Source organism: Thamnophis sirtalis, unplaced genomic scaffold (assembly GCF_051295495.1).
Source record: "Thamnophis sirtalis isolate CommonGarterSnake01/CBP01778 unplaced genomic scaffold, rThaSir2_p1.2 scaffold_6, whole genome shotgun sequence".
NCBI lineage: Eukaryota > Metazoa > Chordata > Lepidosauria > Squamata > Natricidae > Thamnophis > Thamnophis sirtalis.
Genome location: NW_028261386.1, coordinates 21,182,612 through 21,202,267, shown reverse-complemented (window position 1 = coordinate 21,202,267; position 19,656 = coordinate 21,182,612). Strand labels below are relative to the sequence as shown.

The 19,656-nt window shown below is 38.1% G+C and overlaps 1 protein-coding gene across 1 annotated transcript; it reads right to left on the bottom strand.

Annotated features, from left to right (window-relative positions):
- Positions 1–629: 629 nt before the first annotated feature.
- On the bottom strand, positions 630–18,032 carry LOC148044891 (uncharacterized). Its single transcript, XM_087717348.1, has 3 exons — positions 17,641–18,032; positions 2,977–3,085; positions 630–940 (listed from the first exon to the last, which is right to left on the bottom strand). The coding sequence occupies exons 1-3, from the start codon at positions 17,809–17,811 to the stop codon at positions 654–656; spliced, it is 567 nt and encodes a 188-aa protein (XP_087573474.1). The 5' UTR covers positions 17,812–18,032; the 3' UTR covers positions 630–653.
- Between the last annotated feature and the right edge of the window lie 1,624 nt (positions 18,033–19,656).

The following is a 19,656-nucleotide window of genomic DNA, read 5'->3' as shown; positions in this document are numbered from 1 at the left end:
AGACCATTGCCAAGCAAATTCTTTAAAAAATCTTTGAAGTATTTTCATAATTTTTTAAATAAAAGACCTACTTATTGTAAAAGAAATACAGAAAAAAAAGAACATTGTTACCATTCTCCTCACCAACAAGCTGCTTTGTAAAATTATGTAAAACTAAAGAGCCTAAGATTTTTAGCCATATAAAAACATTTTGCATCAGTAACCTCCAAGTGAGGGTTCTATCATATTTTTAGAAATATTTTTTCAGGAATTTAACTTTAACTTTTAATAAATTTATATGCCGCCCAATCTTGTAGGAATTTCAGAAACAGCATCAAGGAAAAGTTGCAGCAAACGGAGCAAACAACAAGCATCATAGGCAAATTGGCTGAAAATTTATTATGAATGAAGGCAAACATACATGTCCCAGGATAATATTGCAGGATTCTATCTGAGTTAGTCACGTGGACCAGAGGTTTAGTCTTCCCAATTATTTCTTGGTGCAATTCTTTAACTATTTCATTCTGAAGTTTATGGAGCTGTGGCTATCTTGTGGACCACTTTTGGAATGATTAAAGGGCCTTAAAATATTTTTTTCAGGTTGAATGTTCAGAGAAATAAGCTGTTTTGAAATTAATGTGCTAGCTTGGAATATTTTTGTTTCAAGACCATCTTTAAACGTTTCCTTTAGTCTCCACCTTGAACTCTGGCTCTAGGAGTTTTGCCCAGACTTCATTATAGGGATGCATTTTGGATGATGGTTTGTTATATTGGTCTACCATCCACCTCTTTTCAGAGGCCCATTTCACTATACCTCCTTGAAGATTGTAAATCATGGAAGAAGTAATGAAATGTTTATTTGTCTCACAGCACAAGTAGTCACGCAGGAGCTGAGCTGTCATGGATGATCGGTAGCCCACAGTGCAGTAGCAAACGATGTGTCTATGATACCCTTCATTTTCTGAAATGGAATAAAAATAAAAATCTTACTCACAGGTATATGTATATACGATAGCTATATATATGTAATTAGTGTCATAGCTATATATGCTGATACATATCACACTGTTCTCTTTTGGTATAAACAAAATTATGCAGGATACCAAAAAGAGAAAAAGCAAGTAAACCAAATAAATTAAAAGCATAAGGGAAAAATTAGATTTAAAAAAAGGAAAATATAGCTAAAACTAGTTTATACCAACAGCTTTCCATACTTTTCTCTCCTTCAGTCCTCATTCATTCTCTCTAGCTTCTTCAAGCTGGCTAGAACAAGAGCTAATTAAACAGACACACAGAAACCAGGAACTTCTCATAAGGAAGTTTTATTAAAGAAAAGTTAAGAAGCTATTATGAAAGAATTCCGGCTGACTGCAGTTTATCAAATGTCAGTTCAATTTATAATAAGTAGTATTCATAAATTTATAAAAAGCTAGTGCTGTCCCACTTGAAAACCATCACGGATCTGCTGTTAGACCCTCTGCAATTTGCATACTGAGCAAATAGATCGACAGATGATGCTATTGATATGGCTCTGCACTACATCCTACAACATCTTGAATCTCCAAAGACCTATGCAAGGGTCCTCTTTGTAGGCTTCAGCTCAGCATTCGATACCATCACTCCAGATATTCTTCTAACTAAATTAAATCAGCTAGCTGTGCCTGTTCACTCTTGTAAATTGTTTTATAGGACACTGCACACCAGAACAACTAGACACAAGGACAGTTTTTTCCAGAATGCCATCATTCTGCTAAACAACTAATTCCCACAACACTGTCATATTACCTACTAAGACTGTATTACTATTATTCTTCTCTTCCTACCTATCTCTTTCCACTTATGACTATAACCATATTGCTTGTATCTTTAAAATTCATATTGTTTTATTTGTTTCCTAGTATAATTTGATTGCTTATTAGTAACCTATGACTATCACTAAGTGTTGTATCTTATGATTCTTAATGAATGTATACTATTTTATTTTTCTTTATGTATACTGAGAGCATATGCACCAAAGACAAATTCCTTGTGTGTCCAATCACACTTGGCCAATAAAGAATTCTATTCTATTCTATTCAAATTACTTGTGATTTTTTTTCTGCTGGCTTTACAAAAAGAACCAGAAGAAATTATTCTTTTTAGGCAGACATATACTTTTCATCCATTTCTTAGTGTAGTCACAGTCTCATTTAAGTCAGGTTGTTTACTTTTGACCATGTGAGAACAACCCTTATTACCAGTCACTCACATTTTTATTCAATCACCCATTCAAAATCTTGTTTTACACATATACGTAAGTACGCTTCTCCCACTGAACATGCTGATTGACATTTTTATAGCAAATGGCTTGATATAATGGCTTGCTTGAGTTCAGGAACTGGGAAATAAGGATAGGACAATATTTCCAAAAATAGAAAGGAAGGAGTCAGAAGAAAGAGTGTGCTGTGAAAAACTAAAGAAGGCCAATTTGATTCAGGATCTTTTTTCTCACCAGTTGAGCAGAGTTGGCAATGTCACATTTTTGTTGTTGTTTGCAAAAGGAAAGAAACAAGAGAGCAATAGGAAAACATCTATATATGGCAGAACCATAAGAAGTAAAAAGGAAAGTATAACGGATAATTTTTACTGCATTTAAAGGTCCTGAGAGAGGGGGCAGAAATAGGATATTAGGCAAACCGTTATGGAGCTAGAAGCCTTCATGGCCAATAGCCTGGTTCCTGGCCATATTGTTGCAATGAAAAAGAGAATTTTCCAAGTCTTCCAACTCTCAGCCTTTTGCACCATAGTGTATACGTATGACCTTTTAGAAATCTAGGAGTATACAACAACTGAAATCATGGATGATTTAAGGGAGAAATTCAATTCTGCTTGATGAAAATTGTCTCAATAGTATTTAAGCATATCTCGATCATGTGTCTAAACACTGGTATAGCCCGGTTCATTTGAAAACTTCATAAAGCAGGCCAATGCTTTCTAGATATTTTTTTTTTACCATACCTTGTTCGAACCACGCTTTGAAATTTTCCTTTACAGCATCCGTTTCAGGAGGAACTAAGATTGCTTCTGGCAAGTGGCTGACTTCAAATTCTGCTGGACTTCGAGTATCCTAAGACCAAAGGAATAAGCAAATGAAAATCTTGAAAGGACTGAGCAGAATCACCAAGGGAATCCCCATCCCATCTTTTTCCTTTCTTTGTGTTCCTTCCTGACAGCAGGATTACTGCTTAAGAAGATGGAGTAAAAGAAAGACATATCATAAGTCTGGTTATTTTTTCTCCAAAGATTACCAAGCTTCCAGTCTGCATAAGTTAGGAGGTAACTCAGCAAAAGTAGGCTAGTGGAGAATGGTTCCAAGATAACAGCAAAGCTTGCAAATTATATATTATATTGGAAAGAACAATTTTCAGATACCCTCAACCCTCTGGTGGGTTTTTTTTGGGGGGTTTTTTTTTTTTTTTTAGTTCTCTGGGCATCTCCTGCAAAAAATCGGTAGTATAGTCTTCAATTTTCAGATAGAAAAAAAATTGTGATGTAAACTGTAAATAGTAATAATTCAGTATTAGTAGAACATACATAATAAATCAGATAACCTGGCAATGACTAAGGGTCGGCCTCCTCCGGGTTCCGTCTACCAGCCAATGCCATCTGGCTACTACCCGGGGGAGGGCCTTCTCTGTTGCAGCTCCGGCCCTCTGGAATGAACTCCCCGCAGGGATTCGGACCCTCACCTCTCTCCAGGCCTTCCGAAAAGCCGTCAAAACCTGGCTGTGCCGGCAGGCCTGGGGTTGATGAGTTCCCCTCCCCTCTCGACTTGTATGGCCGTATGACTCTTGTGTATTTTAATTATATGTATTGTGTTTGTATCCCCTTTCCCCTTTTGAGTTGTTCGCCGCCCTGAGTCCCTCCCGGAGAAGGGCGGCATACAAATAAATTAAATCTGAATCTGAATCTGAATCTAAGAACAGGAAAGTTTAAAAAAAGACTAATTCTGGCTACACAAGACCAATTCTTAAGAACAAATGCATACAAAGCCAGAATTGAAAAGACAGCAACAGACAGCAAGTGCCACCTCAGCAAAGAAGCTGAATAAACTGTCGACCACCTGGTTAAGCTGCTGCAAGAAGATGGCACACAGACTGACTACAGACAAGAGCATGAAAAAGTAGCAACAATGATGCACTGGAATATCTGCAAGAAATACATTTTGCCTGCAAGCAAGAACTGGTGGGACCACAAAATAAACAAAGGAATAGAATAGAATAGAATAGAATAGAATAGAATTCTTTATTGGCCAAGTGTGATTGGACACACAAGGAATTTGTCTTTGGTGCATATGTTCTCAGTGTACATAAAAAGACAAGATACATTCCTCAAGAATCATAAGGTACAACACTTAATGATAGTCATAGGGTACAAATAAGCAATCAAATCATATCCATGTCTGGGATATATAACTGCAGCCCCTTGATTCCCAAGACGACAGGTCCTTGCTAGGAAGCAGTTTTATACAGTGCAAAAGTTTTGTGTGATCTAAGTGGGAGGAGATGGGTGATAGGAACTTGAATGATAGAAAATGGGTGATAGAAAATGAAGAACCTAAAGTGCTCTAGGGCTTTAGAATTCAAACAGACAAACACCTGCCACATAGCATCCCAGACTTATCGATTGCCAATAAGAAAGACAAAGATATCTGGATAGTGAACACAGCAGAACCCAGAGCAGGAGAATAGAAGATAAAGAAATGAAGAAAATTGTGAAAAGAAAAGATCTGCAAATAAAAGTGGAATGACTGTAGCAAAAGAAAGTAAAGATAGTAGTAATAGTAATAAGTGCCTTGTTGCAATCACTTAAAATCAACTGAAGCACCATTTGAATACCATCAGCATGGACAAAATCATCATCAATCAACTGCAAAAGGCAGCTTTACTTGGAACAGTTCATATCCTGTGATGATACCTTTAACACCATCAAACAAGATTTGCCTATCCCAGGTCTTGGGAAGGATTCGATAGGTGGATAAAATGCCAAATCCAGTCTAAACATCTGGTTGATTGTGGGACCAACTGTAATAATTTATTAAATATATGCTGCCCAACTCTCAACAAGTCTGGGAAGCTCATAACAATCAATGAAATTCAATCAAGTCAATAAAGCAAAGGTAAAGATAGCAAATTATATCAGTATAATTTAAAAAAACAATTCCACTCAGGAAACTTATTCCTGTTCTCGGACACAATGCAGTTCTGTTTACACAATATTATGGACACATGTATTGCTTCTTGTAATTTTATGCCTTCTCCTGCTTCTTCCTGTATCACTGTACCTGTAGCCTAAAGAGATCTGAGATTTAAAAAAGAGAGGCAGTAATGGAGCCCTTTGAACAGTCTTTACTGGGTTTTGCTGAGAGGGCTCTCAATCAAGCAACTGATTAGGTTTGCCCAGAACGACAGCATTCAGTTTTGATGCCTGGGAGAATAAGAAGGGTTCATTTTAGCAGAACTAAAATCACCCAACTGAATGGAGCACTGCTTTAAGGGTGTAAGATAGGAAGTCTGCCCAAGTATTAATCAGTGACCCATTAAAAAAAACCCACTGAACTGGCTATGGTTACTAGAAGATCGGTAAAGCTTCACAACTGCTACAAATGTGAGGGGGAAAGGTTGTTTCTTTGAGCCAGATAGGTATTTATAACATGATCCATGTTTAACAATTAATGAATTTTCTTGGTTTATACCCTATGCCAAACTTTTAGATGACCATCCAAGTTGCCTTTTTTGCCACCTTGTTGGCTAAAATGTAGTAGGCTAGTTGGTGATTCAAGATGTTGTGTGAACAGATGCTGTTTAATGCTTCATCTTCAGAGTAAAAACTGAATCAAGAGATAGTAAATCATTTGATTGAAACAGTAGCTCAAGAGAGCAATTTAAGAAACTAGACTTGTTATACAATGGAGTTTTTGTAAACTGTGCCTCATCACCTTTGTTCCTTATGATTCCCCAAAACAGAACTGGCAGAACATTCAGATCTCTAATCAAGTATGTTCCCTGCATCATTTCAGGCAGCGCTTCCCTATGATCTTTCAGCTGTTGATGTGTAATGACAGAGGAAGAGTAAAGAAATTGCAGGCTACATCCCAGTGGTTATAAATAAGCATCTTGCATGCACACCCTGCTTCTATGACCTGGTTGAAAGTAATTTTTGGGGGTGTTTCTACACATTTTACAGGACATATGCTAGAAATATATTTGAAGATTTCTAGATAATCTTGAAATCACCCTGCCAACAAAAGTGCATATAGTCAAGGCTATAGTTTTCCCAGTTGCAATGTATGGCTGTGAAAGTTGGACCATAAGAAAGGCTGCGCGCCAAAGAATTGAGGCCTTTGAAATATGGTGCTGGAGAAGACTTCTGCAAGTCCCTTGGACTGTAAGGCAATCAAACCAGTGATCCTAGAGATCAACCCTGGATTAGAAGGCCAGATCCTGAAGATGAAGCTCAAATACTTTGGCCACTTAATGAATGAAGGACTCACTGGAGAAGAGCCTAATTCTGGGAAAGATTGAAGGCAAAAGAAGAAGGGGGATGACAGAGAATGAGGTGGCTGGATGGAGTCATCGAAGCAGTAGGTGTGAGCTTAAATGGACTCTAGAGGATGGTAGAGCACATGAAGGCCTAGAGGAACGTTGTCCATGGGGTCATGTCATGACTTTGCAACTAAAAACAACAGATAGTTTGGAGAAAGCTATTACATCCTGCTCCAGTTTATTCATAGACATATATGCACTGTAGATGGAGGTATCTTTCCTGGCATATGTATGATTATACACATATGCCAAGAAAGATACTTCCATCTACAGTAGCCTACATTTTGCTCCAGGCATTTTGCTGCTATGAACCATAGAAAAAACGTACAAGGAATGCTGCAGATTTTCCCATGTTTAAAAGACAGATTTTCCCATGTTTAAAAGGAGAAATAAAGTTGCTGAGTCTTAACACACTTAGCCTAAATTAATGAAGCATAATTTCTGTATTCACATAACTATTGTGCCCAAATATATAAAAATATTATTGCTTAATGTAATGATCATGCTATGACAATGGCTAAATTGTAAACTACCCAATCCCCCTAGTCTAGCATTTGGTAGAAATCCTGATTGTGTGCATTATTATTATACAATTGTATCACAGCGGCCAGTTGTTTCGCCGGATTTGGCATTGGTTACTAGTCGGGCCCCACCCAGGGGCCTAGGACGTCATAACGTATTTTCGTAATATGCGTGCAGATCCAAGCAGTGCGCCTTTTTGCATTTGACTGATGGTGATTTTGTCAATTTTTAACTGTTTTAAATGTAATTCCAGTGCTTTTGGAATAGCACCCAGTGTGCCAATTACCACTGGAATTATCACTGCTGGTTTGTGCCATAGTCGTTGAATTTCGATTTTTAAGTCCTGGTATCTTGTGATTTTTTCATGTTCCTTCTCGGCGACCCTGCTATCTCCTGGTATTGTGATGTCTATGATTGTGACCTTATTTTTCTCAACCAGTGTGATGTCTGGTGTATTATGCGCCAGTATTTTGTCGGTTTGTATACGGAAATCCCACAAGATCTTGACCATCTGATTTTCGGTGACTTTTTCAGGCTGATGTTCCCACCAGTTTGTTGCTGTTTTAATATTATAATTTTTGCACAAATTCCAATGGATCATTTGTGCTACTGAATTGTGCTGCAATTTATAATCAGTCTGCGCGATTTTTTTACAGCAGCTGAGTATGTGATCAACAGTTTCATCAGCTTCTTTGCAAAGTCTGCATTTGGCATCATCAGAGGATTTTTCGATTTTGGCCTTAATGGCATTTGTGCGGATAGCTTGTTCTTGCGCAGCCAGGATTAGTGACTCTGTTTCTTTCTTTAATGTACCTGTTGTTAACCATAACCAAGTTTGTTCACTGTCCACTTTATCTTTTATTTTTTCCAGAAATTGGCCATGCAGTGCTTTGTTCTGCCAACTCTCCATTCTTGATTTTATCACATCTTTTCTGTATTCTTGTTTCGTCAGTAGATTTTTGTTCTTTACTTCGATTAATAGATGTTCTTGACTTTCTTTTAAATAATCAGCCAGTGCATGTTTTTCTTCTTCAACTGTTTGCTTGACTTGTAATAATCCTCTGCCACCTGATTTTCGGGGCAGGTATAGTCTATCAGTATCACCACGTGGATGTAAACTGTAGTGCATTGTCATTAGTTTCCTGGTTTTTCGGTCCAAAATGTCCAAATCAGCTTGTGTCCAGTTAACTATACCAGCTGTGTATCTTATAACTGGTATTGCCCAGGTATTTATGGCCTTGATTGTATTTCCACCATTCAATTTAGATTTCAAAATTTTCCTAACTCTGTTGGTGTACTCTCGCCTGACAATAGTTTTTACTTCTCCATGCTTGATGTTATCCAACTGCAGAATGCCTAAGTATTTGTAGGCTTCATTTTCTTTGCATTTAATTAATTGGCCATTGGGCATTTCAATTCCCTCACATGCATTATTATTATTATTATTATTGTTATTGTTATTGTTATTATCATCATTACAACAACAGAGTATTATTATAATTGGCAATATCTGTGATAGTTTTGAAGATCAAAAATTAGTCACAGTAGAATCAGATTTGACGAGTGCATAGGAAATTCTGGAGGAAATATACCAAACTTTGAGCACACTGTACACAAATATCTTCATGATTCTCCTGAAAAAAAAAATGGAAAGGGATTCATAGTCAAATTCTCCGGCTAACAGGATATCAAGAAAGCAGCTACATCAGGTCTTATCATAAAAAGACAAACTTTGTGATCACTTACAAAGTTAGTCATGGTCTTGCTAACTAGAAAAAGGGTGAAAATCCTATGCAGTTCAAAAGAAAGAGGAGATACCAATCCTGGCCTCACATAGAATGTTAATTTTAAATATGGGGCATTGGTTAAAAAGGAAGACAGTATTTCAAAGCATGCTAAATTGGGAATAAATGCCCTATTCTGATTTATATGACCAAACTGTCTTTTTGAGCTTTGTGTGATGCATAAAAAGAGAAATGAACAGAACTGAAATGAGTAGGCTGGTAGCAAAGGGCAGCGTATAATCCAAGCAGTCAAAATGGCATTTGACTTTATTCAGTTTTCACTATCTTGAATACTTCAGCAGGCAAAATGAATTACTACATATATTGCATTTTCTCTTTATTTTTATTTTTCTATAATGCGTCTTGATGAACATCTAGAAAGCAATAAAGGTAAAATTAAAAACTCCCTAGAGTTAGATTTGACTCAGAAGATAACATTGGCACAAGTGGATTGTCATTTTCTTCTTCTATGTTCTCTTTTCAACTTAGGCAACCTTTAGTCAAAAATTCAGGGGAGTCCTGTAGCAACTTTTCTAGCTGATATATTTTATTAAAAGGCCACCAGACTCCTTATTTTTTGCTGCCATGGCATACTTAGCCACAAGAATGTTAGCCCTTCCTTCCTTCCTTCCTTCCTTCCTTCCTTCCTTCCTTCCTTCCTTCCTTCCTTCCTTCCTTCCTTCCTTCCTTCCTTCCTTCCTTCCTTCCACAGGTGGAATGGTTCCCAAATGGCTGCTAGAGGAGGGAAGAATCTGAACTGCAGGTCTCCCTCACCTTCTTGATCTCCACCTCTAGTCCATCCATGCTTCCTGAGCTATCTCAGATCCGCATGCTGAGCTACATTTAACTATTTGATTTTTCTTTTCTCCCCCCCCCCTAAAAAATGTTTCCAGCTTTTGATTGGCAGGAATGATATGCCAACATTTATTTTCTGTTCCACCGAAGTCTTTTACAGGGCACTGACTTCTCATGTGAAAAAGAAATCAGGATTGAAAGTGAATCTGGTTTACTCTCTCCTTTTAACCCAGAGATTATGTTTACTGGGGAGGGATTCCATTCTTTTTGCTGTGATAATAAGAGTTTGCTAACCACGAAAGCCTCTTAACTAAAAGTTACAATTTCATTTTAAGCAAAAACTAAGAATAAGTCCTTTTTAGAAGGTTTTGTAACTTGTTTCCTAAATGAACCAATAGATTGGGTAGGATTATAGGTTGAAACATTTATAACAGCTCATTGTATAAAAATAAACAAAACCACTACTAAAAAAAGTCCAGATGGATATTTCAAGGCTGCTATTATAAATGGAAGGTTTAAAAATAATGCAGCAAAGGAATGTCAACTGAAGCTTTGCATTTGGGCTTTGTGGTTAACCACAGGGGTTGTGTTAACCTCTTTAGGCAAGAGAATCTGGTTCAGTAAGCAGAGTGCCACGCTATTTTTGATCTGACTGCCCCCAAATTTAATGTGGCTTTCACTGAGCCCTTTTCATGACACTTCTCATTTCAGGATGTTGTAAGGCTTTTGCTAGTTCTCCTACCTAGAGGCAACTAGAGCAGTGTTTTTCAACCTTTTTTGTGCAAAGGCACACTTTTTTCATGAAAAAAATCACGAGGCACACCACCATTAGAAAATGTTAAAAAAATTTAACTCTGTGCCTATATTGACTATATATAAAGTCTTTTTCCCACGGCACACCTTACACTATGTCACGGCACACTAGTGTGCCGCGGCACAGTGGTTGAAAAACACTGAACTAGAGGACACTCTCATCCCCTCCCTTCACCCCTCCCCTTATGTTGGGACTTGCAGTTACACCTCATTCAAGTAAATTCAAGCAAGCCAGGCTGGGAACCTTACTGTGAAGAAAGAACAGGAAATGTCCTCTGTTTGGAAATGAAACACTTTACAAAGTCCAGAGACTCGACCACTTTAAGTATTTGTGTAATCTGAAGAGGACTGTTTTAAATGTTCCAGGAAGCAGATCATTTGCATGCTAGGGAGCTTGTCATAAGCTCTCAGCTACCAGTAGCACCATAAACACCAGGGAATGGGCTAGTGATGCATCACAGCTGCACTTGTTAAGCAACTTGTTACTCTTAATGACGTTATCACTTTGGAGATAATGACTATACAATGACTTTTGATGGCTAGCAAGACTGACAAGCTAAGCCATCTGTCAAAACTTGCTCCAGGCGTCGCACAATGGTTTTGCAGGGTTGAAAAGGCTTTGTAGGAGAAGCTATGTGGTGAAACAGCTGCAACACATATCCCCCCTTTCACATGTGTCGCCTATCAATATTAAAGAAGCCAGAGGGGGGAAGTGTCCGCCATAGGGCAATGCATTTTGAGATAGATCTGATTTCGCAACTGTCTGCATTTAGGATAGTTGCCTGTCCTCTCCCGCATCTGACTTGGAATCACGTGAATTCAAGAAATATATGGGAAGCCATTAAAGCAAAAATAGCAGTTGGCAGGAGAGAAACAGATCCTGCCCTGATTATGCTAGCTAGGTGTTGCTGAATGGATAGCTGATAGAAATTAACTGCTAGGCAACAGAAGAATATACAAATGTGAGGAAAGCTTTGATGAATTAATCCTATTAAGCCTATCAGACCACCTAGTCCAACACTGTCTTACACAATGGCTAAATGAATGGATTTGGAAAGTTCATATGTATGTCTGGTTTGGAAGTCAGCAATTCCTTCCCACAATAATTTATTCATTTATTAAATTTATATGCCTCCACTTTCATTGTCAGTTTTTTCTGGGTGCCTATTATCATTTCCCTGAAACTACCTTTCTTCTGTCAAGGAGGAAAGCAAGTGAAGCTGACAAGTACAGGGAAACTTGAGAAATTAGCAACAGAAATCCAGATACTGTAGTGAAGAAAAGCAGGACTGATAATGCAAATATGCAAATGAAATGCAATGAAATGTCATTTCAGAATACTGTTAATATGGCATTTTGATATACGTTCTTTCTTTTTGGCAAATAAAATAATGGTGCTGAAAACGTTAACATTAATAAAACAGTCTGGTGATATCCAATGTATTCAGGGGATAAGAACTGAACATAAGTTGTTGATATATGTAATGCTCCTTTTAAATAGATTTGGAGAGATGGCGCCATGCTGTAAATATTCCAGATATACAAAAATTGGAACAAATTCAGTATTTACCAATTGGTATTAAATAATTTGTGGTAATATTTTTTTCTCCAGATTAAAAAAAGCTTGGTGATATTTCTAGCAATGTATCTTGTTTGGAAGAGGTTAATATTTGAAACTGTACAGCACAGAATACGTGCTATTAAGAGATGGATGAAAATGAAATGGGCAGCATATAAATGAGAGAGAGACAGGGAGAGACACACACAGAGAGAGAAGGGGGGGGAGAATATATATATATATATACACACACACACACACAAATATAACATATATGTGTGTGTGTGGTGTGTGTGTGTGTGTGTTACATTTGTGTTGTCTATAACAAAGACAACAGTAATAATATTGGGTTTCTGTCCAATATTAGCTTCCTCCCATAATTGGGGCATACCAGGGGTTGTGACAATATATATATATATATAAATAGCTTGAAATAGATCTATACTAGTCTCCCTTTATTTATTTATCAGCACAAATTATATATATATAATTTGTGCTGGAAGCAGTTAGCTTCCTCCCATAATTGGGGCTTACCAGGAGGAGGGCCTTCTCAGTAGTCGCCCCGACCCTTTGGAACGAACTCCCCGTGGAGATTCGTACCCTCACCACCGTCCAGGCCTTCCGCACAGCCTTGAAGAACTGGCTAGCCCGTCAGGCCTGGGGATGAAGATAGTTGCCCCTCCCGAATGATGAATGCATGTTGGTTACTGTTTTTATTATATGTGTCTTTGTTATTGTCTGTATTTCCCCTTCCCCGATTTTATGTGAGCCGCCCTGAGTCCCCTCAGGGAAAAGGGCGGCCTACAAATGTCAATAAAATCAAAATCAAATCAAATCAAAGGGGTTGTAAAAAATCTAATAGATACCTTTCACCCTGGCTTCGCTGATAACGGATAAGAGCCTGTGGCCTAATGTAATACAGCCCAGGTTCAAATCCCAGTAAGGGTATGGCTAGCTGATGAGAGCTAAATAGCTTGAAATAGATCTATACTAGTCTCCCTTTATTTATTTATCAGCACAAATAAAAAAACACAAATATAACAAAGGCAACAGTAAAAATATTGGGTTTCTGTCGTGATGGACTCTTGTGACGAGCCGATAGACAGATGATGGAAGCAGTTAGCTTCCTCCCATAATTGGGGCTTACCAGGGGTTGTAAAAAATCTAATATATATATATATATACACACACACACACGTAAGAATAAGAAAAATGTGACCACAATTGTCATGAGAATCTGATTCTTTGGGATAACTCTAGTTTAAAACTGACAAAAAAAAAACCCTTTCTTTGAAAAATATTAATGAAACTGAAAGTTACCCTTAATCACTTAATTTAATACATTTTAAAAACGGTTAAGCTCCAGAGATTGCATTGGCAAAAGAGGACAAACTGCTCTGCCTCTCAGCCTCCCTATGTAGTTGTCCCTGAAGCAGAAGCCATTTGGAAAGTGTGCCCACTTCTGGGAAGAAGCCCTGCAGCCTAGACTCTGTACGCAGCTGTGTGGTGGGATGGTTGCTTCCAGAGGCTAGAAAGGAAACACAGGGTGCCTCGGGGTAGTGGAGGCCTTGGGACACCCAGAGCAGGCTATATGTGAGCTGGGGAGGTAGTGCAGTGCAAGCCTGAGCCTGCATTAAGACTCCCAAGACTCCTCCACTGCTGAAGTACCTGAGGCTTAATGACCCATCCATCTGGTCACTTAATGGCTGCATTTGGGAGAGCAGGAATGAGGGTTGTTAAGCAAAGTGATTCTGCGGACACCTTACATCAGTGTTTCTCAACCTTGACAACTTGAAGATGTCCGGACTTCAACTCCCAGAATTCCCCAGCCAGCATTTGCTGGCTGGGGAATTCTAGGAATTGAAGTCCGGACATCTTCAAGTTGCCAAGGTTGAGAAACACTGCCTTACATAATGAAATTATGACTTGCAGCTGTAATGAACAGACTCCATTGTAAGTTGAGGACTATCTGTGTATGGAATTGCAAAGCCACTGCTTCCTTGATCATCGTACTCAGGAAAGGAATATTTGAAGTTGGTCTATAATTACAGAGATCTTCTGGGTACAAAAAGCCCCTTTTCAGTAAAGACATTATAATAAGATTTCTTTTAAGCAGGTAGGCTTAGTGGATCAGACACTTAAGGAAACACATCTCCCTTAACCATGAGCTAGGCACACTGTTTGATTTAATCAGCTGGGTGGAGCAAGAATTGAGCAAGTGGGTACAGCCCTCTCCTGTCCTGATACCCCAAGTCTTGCTCAACTTTGTCCCCAAAGGACTATGAAAATCGCTCATTGTAAGCTTCTCACTGTTGTCTTCCCTGCAACATGTTGATGGAAGAGATACTGCACAATACAAAAAAAGCATCACTGGCATCTTTTGGGCAGACATAACAATGCTGGAATGTCTAACAGGTTCTGGGAAAGTAGAGGAGGAAATAGGGCTATTGCAAAAGAGGCATCTCAGCATAGGGGAGGGGGGGAAGCGTGAGAAAGAGGCTCAGAGTAACTCCTTCCTCATGCTCGGTATATGTTGAGCAGGCCACTGGCCCTGACAGTCTTTACGGTTCTATTATGTTACCTGCCAATAATGATCTTTCTGAAAATCCCAGTGTTTCTTGTTTCCTGAGTTCATCAGCCTTGTAGAGCTTGAATCAATAGATACAAAGAAATAACCCTTTTGCATCTACTGTCATAGAATAGGATTTCACACGAGACTTAAATATGCCTCGCTTCATGTTTGATGACTTTCACCTGTGCTGCAGCTTCCACCTATCTGATTCTTTGCTCTGTACTCCTGAAGGCATCTACTTAGCTCTACTAGAAGAGGAAACATGTTACAAGAATCACTTACCTACTCATTTTTGTGTTCTACAGTTCAGCCTGTATCCAACAGTTTTAATGACAAACAAGATGGAAATTCTCAAACACTTTTAGAAAACCAGATCCATCAGATTTTTTGCCTAAGACATTTTAGCTGTCTCAATTGCTGCAGAGATGTATGGCAGCCATCAACTCATGACAGCAGAGTTACAGAGAGATCTTTTAAATTAGATCTAATTTAGCTAGAGTCACTCTAGCTAAACATGTATAGAGAACTACAGAGATGAGTTGGGAGAGGCTAAACAGAGATTATAGTCACAAAAATGTGCTTTAAGCCCAGGAAACAGAGAGTGTGAGAAAGAGCTTCAGACTGACTCCTCCCTAAATCACTGGGATATGGGCAAATACAACCAGGCTTTCATGATTCTGTTACTATAGCCTAGGTCAGCAAAGTATAATTCCACGAAGACATGTGCAGAATGTTTCATGACCTGGATTATTTCAAAGGCCTATCAACAGCAAACCAAATCCAGCATGGGTTCTACACTGCATGTGTGGGCCAGATAACAATGGCTGCAAGTTCACGATGGCTCTGAAATCCCTCAAGACAAGCCATATCTAGAAATTTAACTGTATTTCTTTCAGAAGCCATTCTGGCTAACTCGTGTAGGAAGTTATCACCCAGCCCTCTCCCAGAAAAATGAAATATCCTAGGAAATATTGAAAAGGCAGAATATTTCTCTGGATGTGAAAAGAAAGAAACACGTTTTAAAAGACAGAATAGCTGCCTGTAGCTTTCTGCCCTTCCCCACTTTGTCAATGGGCCATTAAGAAGGCCAAGCTAGTCCCTTTACATAATAAAGACTTCTCCACTTCAGCTCCAGGGGGAAGGGATTAAGGCATGATAATATTGCCCCTTTACTCAACTGGCCACATGGCATCTGAGAACTCAACCAAACCTGGATTTAAAACACAGCCTAGAGAGTTGCCCCTGCATGGCCCTATGGGAGTCTGACAACCAATTAGAATACATTTCTTACACAGGAACAGGAAAAAGAGGTGGGACTGAACAGGTTATAAAAAGCCTAGCAAGCCCCTCCCTCAGCCCTTCCCTTCTTCTCCACCAACATTGAAGCATGTGATCACCTTTTCTGTTCACCACTCAAGCCATGTGGTCCTGTCCACAATAAACCATCTTTCCAAGCAGCCTCCATGTCTCCAGTGTCTTTTTCCCCACTTGGAGCTGAACCCAGAAGGACATTTCTTTCATCACTCGGAAAAAAGACTATGCAGTGGTGGGATGGAGAATACATTAAGAGTGTTAATGTTCTTGCCATCCAGCTAACCAGAGAAATCAGCACTGTTGGATGGAACTTCTGGTTAGTGAGATGCAGTTTCCACAGACTACCATTGCACCACTAATCACAGAGTAATTCAGAGGAGCTGGTGGAGATTAACTCAAGCCACCCCCTCTCAGCTTTGTTTTTATAATACATTTCAGGATGATGGCACTTTTATCAAGGATGTTCCTGTGAATTTAGCCTGCATGGACAACTGCAGACTCAGATTCACAATTCACATCCTTGTATGCAAAAGACTTGCACTATGTCATGTACAGGTTATCCCAGACCCTTCCTCCACTGAAGGTAGAGAACATTTTGTTTTTTAAATAGAAAAGTCTGTGGAGAAAAGATGGAAAAGGAGGAGACAATATTTTTCCCTGCGGACACTGATAAACATTTGGAAGGCCAGGAAACTGAACCAGGAACTATTCACCTCAGGAATGTAGAAATAGATAAAATGTACTGTAATCCAGCCATTGGTATTAAGATTTTTATTTCTATTTTCTGTGGTGTGCTAAGTGTTGCTTCCTTTATTTTCCTGTACAAGTTACTTTCACTGTTCAATTATTTTTCAGTGTATGTTGATAAAGATACATTTTTTCTTTAGAAATCTGATCTGAACGTTCTCCAGACTCTTTATAGTGACTTGGGGAATAGTAGCAGACCACTGCCCTCTTGTGATCTGTCTGGAGCATTGCATTTTCTTTTGAAATTTTCTTTTAGAGATTTGGGCAACTCTGAAATTATGTTCTTCCATATTAATGTTTACTTACACATTGCTTCAACTGTTTAATGAGTAGCTGATCTGGCATTGGAAATAAGATATTTAGTTTGGAGGGTCTAAAACTTTTAGTTGGATTCATTAGACTGCCACTTGAAAAGAAGTCCTCCTTTCCCTGCAAGAATAAGATTGCAGCCTCTCATGTATCTGGCGATGGGGTGGTTAGAATCCAGTACTGCAGGCTGACTCTGCCCACAGCTTAGAGTTCAATCCTGACAGAATCAAGGTTAACTCATCCTTCCATCCTTTTGAGGTCAGTTAAATGAGTACCCAGACTGTTGGAGGCAATACGCTGACATTGTAAACTGCCCAGAAAGTGCTATGAAGCACTATGGTGTAGTATATAAGTTTAAGTGCTATTGCTATCTCTACAGGTCCGCTCTCCTGACAATTTTTATACTGTATTACCAAACCTCAGAAAATAAAACCAGGAAGCCTGAAGGCTGGTAGGTTACAGAAATGATATGAATCAATCTGAGAAAAGAAATAAAAAAACCTGAAGATTTGTCAGCATAGTATTTCATGTGACATGGTGGCTTTACAGGACTGTCCTATCTATTGATATAACCTAATGACCTTTATCTTACTAACATATTGGAAAACTTTCTGCATATCCAACAGAAAAAATAATGATTCAGCAAAGGAGAAAGCAACTTACAAGAAGGAGAAGCTCTCCCGGTTTATCTTCCATCCACTGTTGGAGGGTTTGTGTTGGTATTGACTCGACTCCTGGAAACCGCTCTTCAATCCATTTGATCACCAAAGGTCTCATTTCAGAGGGCTCCCTCACACCTGAATCTTCAAGGTCTTTTAAAAATTGGTCAGCCATTGGCTTGTGAGGTTTACTGAATAAGAACTTTTAGCTATAAAAGTTTATTTGCAAAAATTCTTGGCAAAAAAATAACTTGCAAACTATTTTGATAGCAAAGATTACCTCTTTAGTCAATATATGTATAAAATATGTTTTAAGTGGTTTGTATGTCTCTGCCCTGTTTCATTTCTGCCTCTTGCTTCTCTTTCCCTACAAGTATTCAGAATTCGACCTCTGGACGAATAGTACATAAAAAACATGATTGCAAAGGGAGGAGACACAGTCACGGTAAAAAGTTAACATTGCCTCCTGAAATCTGAAATCACTCTGCCCTTTGAACACTTAAAAACAGGAGGAGCCAAAGAGGAAAAAGGTGATATCTAAAACAAAAGGTACTAATTTTGATTTTAATGCATTACAGACAGTATTCCTGCACTTTTGAGGGAAGCGAATTTCAACCAGTGTAATTTTATGATTTTTCTGTGTAATACTCTCCTCTTCAATACAACCAAATTCGAGGCTCTGTTGATTCTTTAAAACCATGCTAATCAAGCTTTGAACCTGTTTATGGAAAGAAACAGATTTAACTCCACAGTTGTTGACATGTCAGAGGCTGGATAGAGGAAGACTAAATCTGTCATTTTGGACATTTAATTTTTTAGTGGCATTTTAAATATGAAAGATAAAAATTAACAAAAGCTAATATTTAGAATAAAGAAATAAGTACCAAAAATTCTGAAAAAATTCTGAAATATAAATGTAAATTAATGATTACATTACTTTCATGTTTTCTATTCTTTCTAGTTAACAAAAACATCCAAGTTTTTTTTCTGTTTCACACAAAAATTCCAAAAGGAGTTTCCAAATGGCAATAAACTTAATAAAATTGATGTCTTTTCACCGACCAAAGCTGTCAATTTAGCCATTTCCGCAAGTTCCATCATCTTCACCATCCATTCCTCCATTGTGGGCAGGGTCAAGTTATTCAATTGATATGCATATATTAGTCTAATTGCAATTATCACATATAAAAATGATTCTGTAACTTTTTTCCAACTTTTTTCAATCAGTTTCACAAGAAACACCTCTGGCTTCCATTGATATTAATCTTTAAAATCTCCTGAATAAATGTATGTAATTGAATCAAATTTTCACCTTTTTTATATGTCCATCAATCATAGTAAAATGTCCCCACATTTCCTATATAAATTCAACATACCTTTATACATTCTAGAATTTTTTCCACTGAATATACTAACATCTTTTTTACAAAAAAATTCTTTGTAATAATGTAAATTTCAACCATTTCAGCCACATATTCTCCCATTGTTTCATTTATATGTGTAACCAAAAAAACCACTCCATTTTATCATACTTCTGTTTCAAATTTCAGTAAACATACATTTTAGAAATAACATATTCATTATTTGAATAACATAGTCAACATAGCATCTCACCATAAGTTAACTATTTGTGTTTAGTTATAATCCTAACACTTTAATACCATTTGTAACATTCTTCCTCCAAAGATTAGGATAGTCCTGCTGGAAGGCATTGAAGACCTATATTGGGGTCTTGGGTATGTGAAGGGCCTTGTGTTTATACCTTGTTTTCCCAAACATAGGACCTCCCTGGATAATAAGCCCAATCAGACTTTTGAGCACATGTACTAAAATAAGCCCTCCCCAAAAATATTGCAACACAGCAGCAGCCATGTGGTGACCACACTCGCCACTTCCTGCACCTCAAAAATAATAAGACCTCCCCGAAAATAAGGTCAAGTTTCGGTGGTCAAAAGAAAATAAGACCCTGTCTTATTTTCGGGGAAACACGGTACCAATGTTAATACCAATGAATAATAAT

Excerpts from the sequence above, each read along its gene's own strand:
- LOC148044891 (XM_087717348.1), bottom strand. The coding sequence starts at position 17,811 with ATGGCTGACCAATTTTTAAAAGACCTTGAAGATTCAGGTGTGAGGGAG. Across the intron at positions 3,086-17,640 it reads CGGGAGAGCTTCTCCTTCTT|GATACTCGAAGTCCAGCAGA; the intron begins GTAAGTTGCTTT and ends CTTTGGTCTTAG. Across the intron at positions 941-2,976 it reads CAAAGCGTGGTTCGAACAAG|AAAATGAAGGGTATCATAGA; the intron begins GTATGGTAAAAA and ends ATTCCATTTCAG.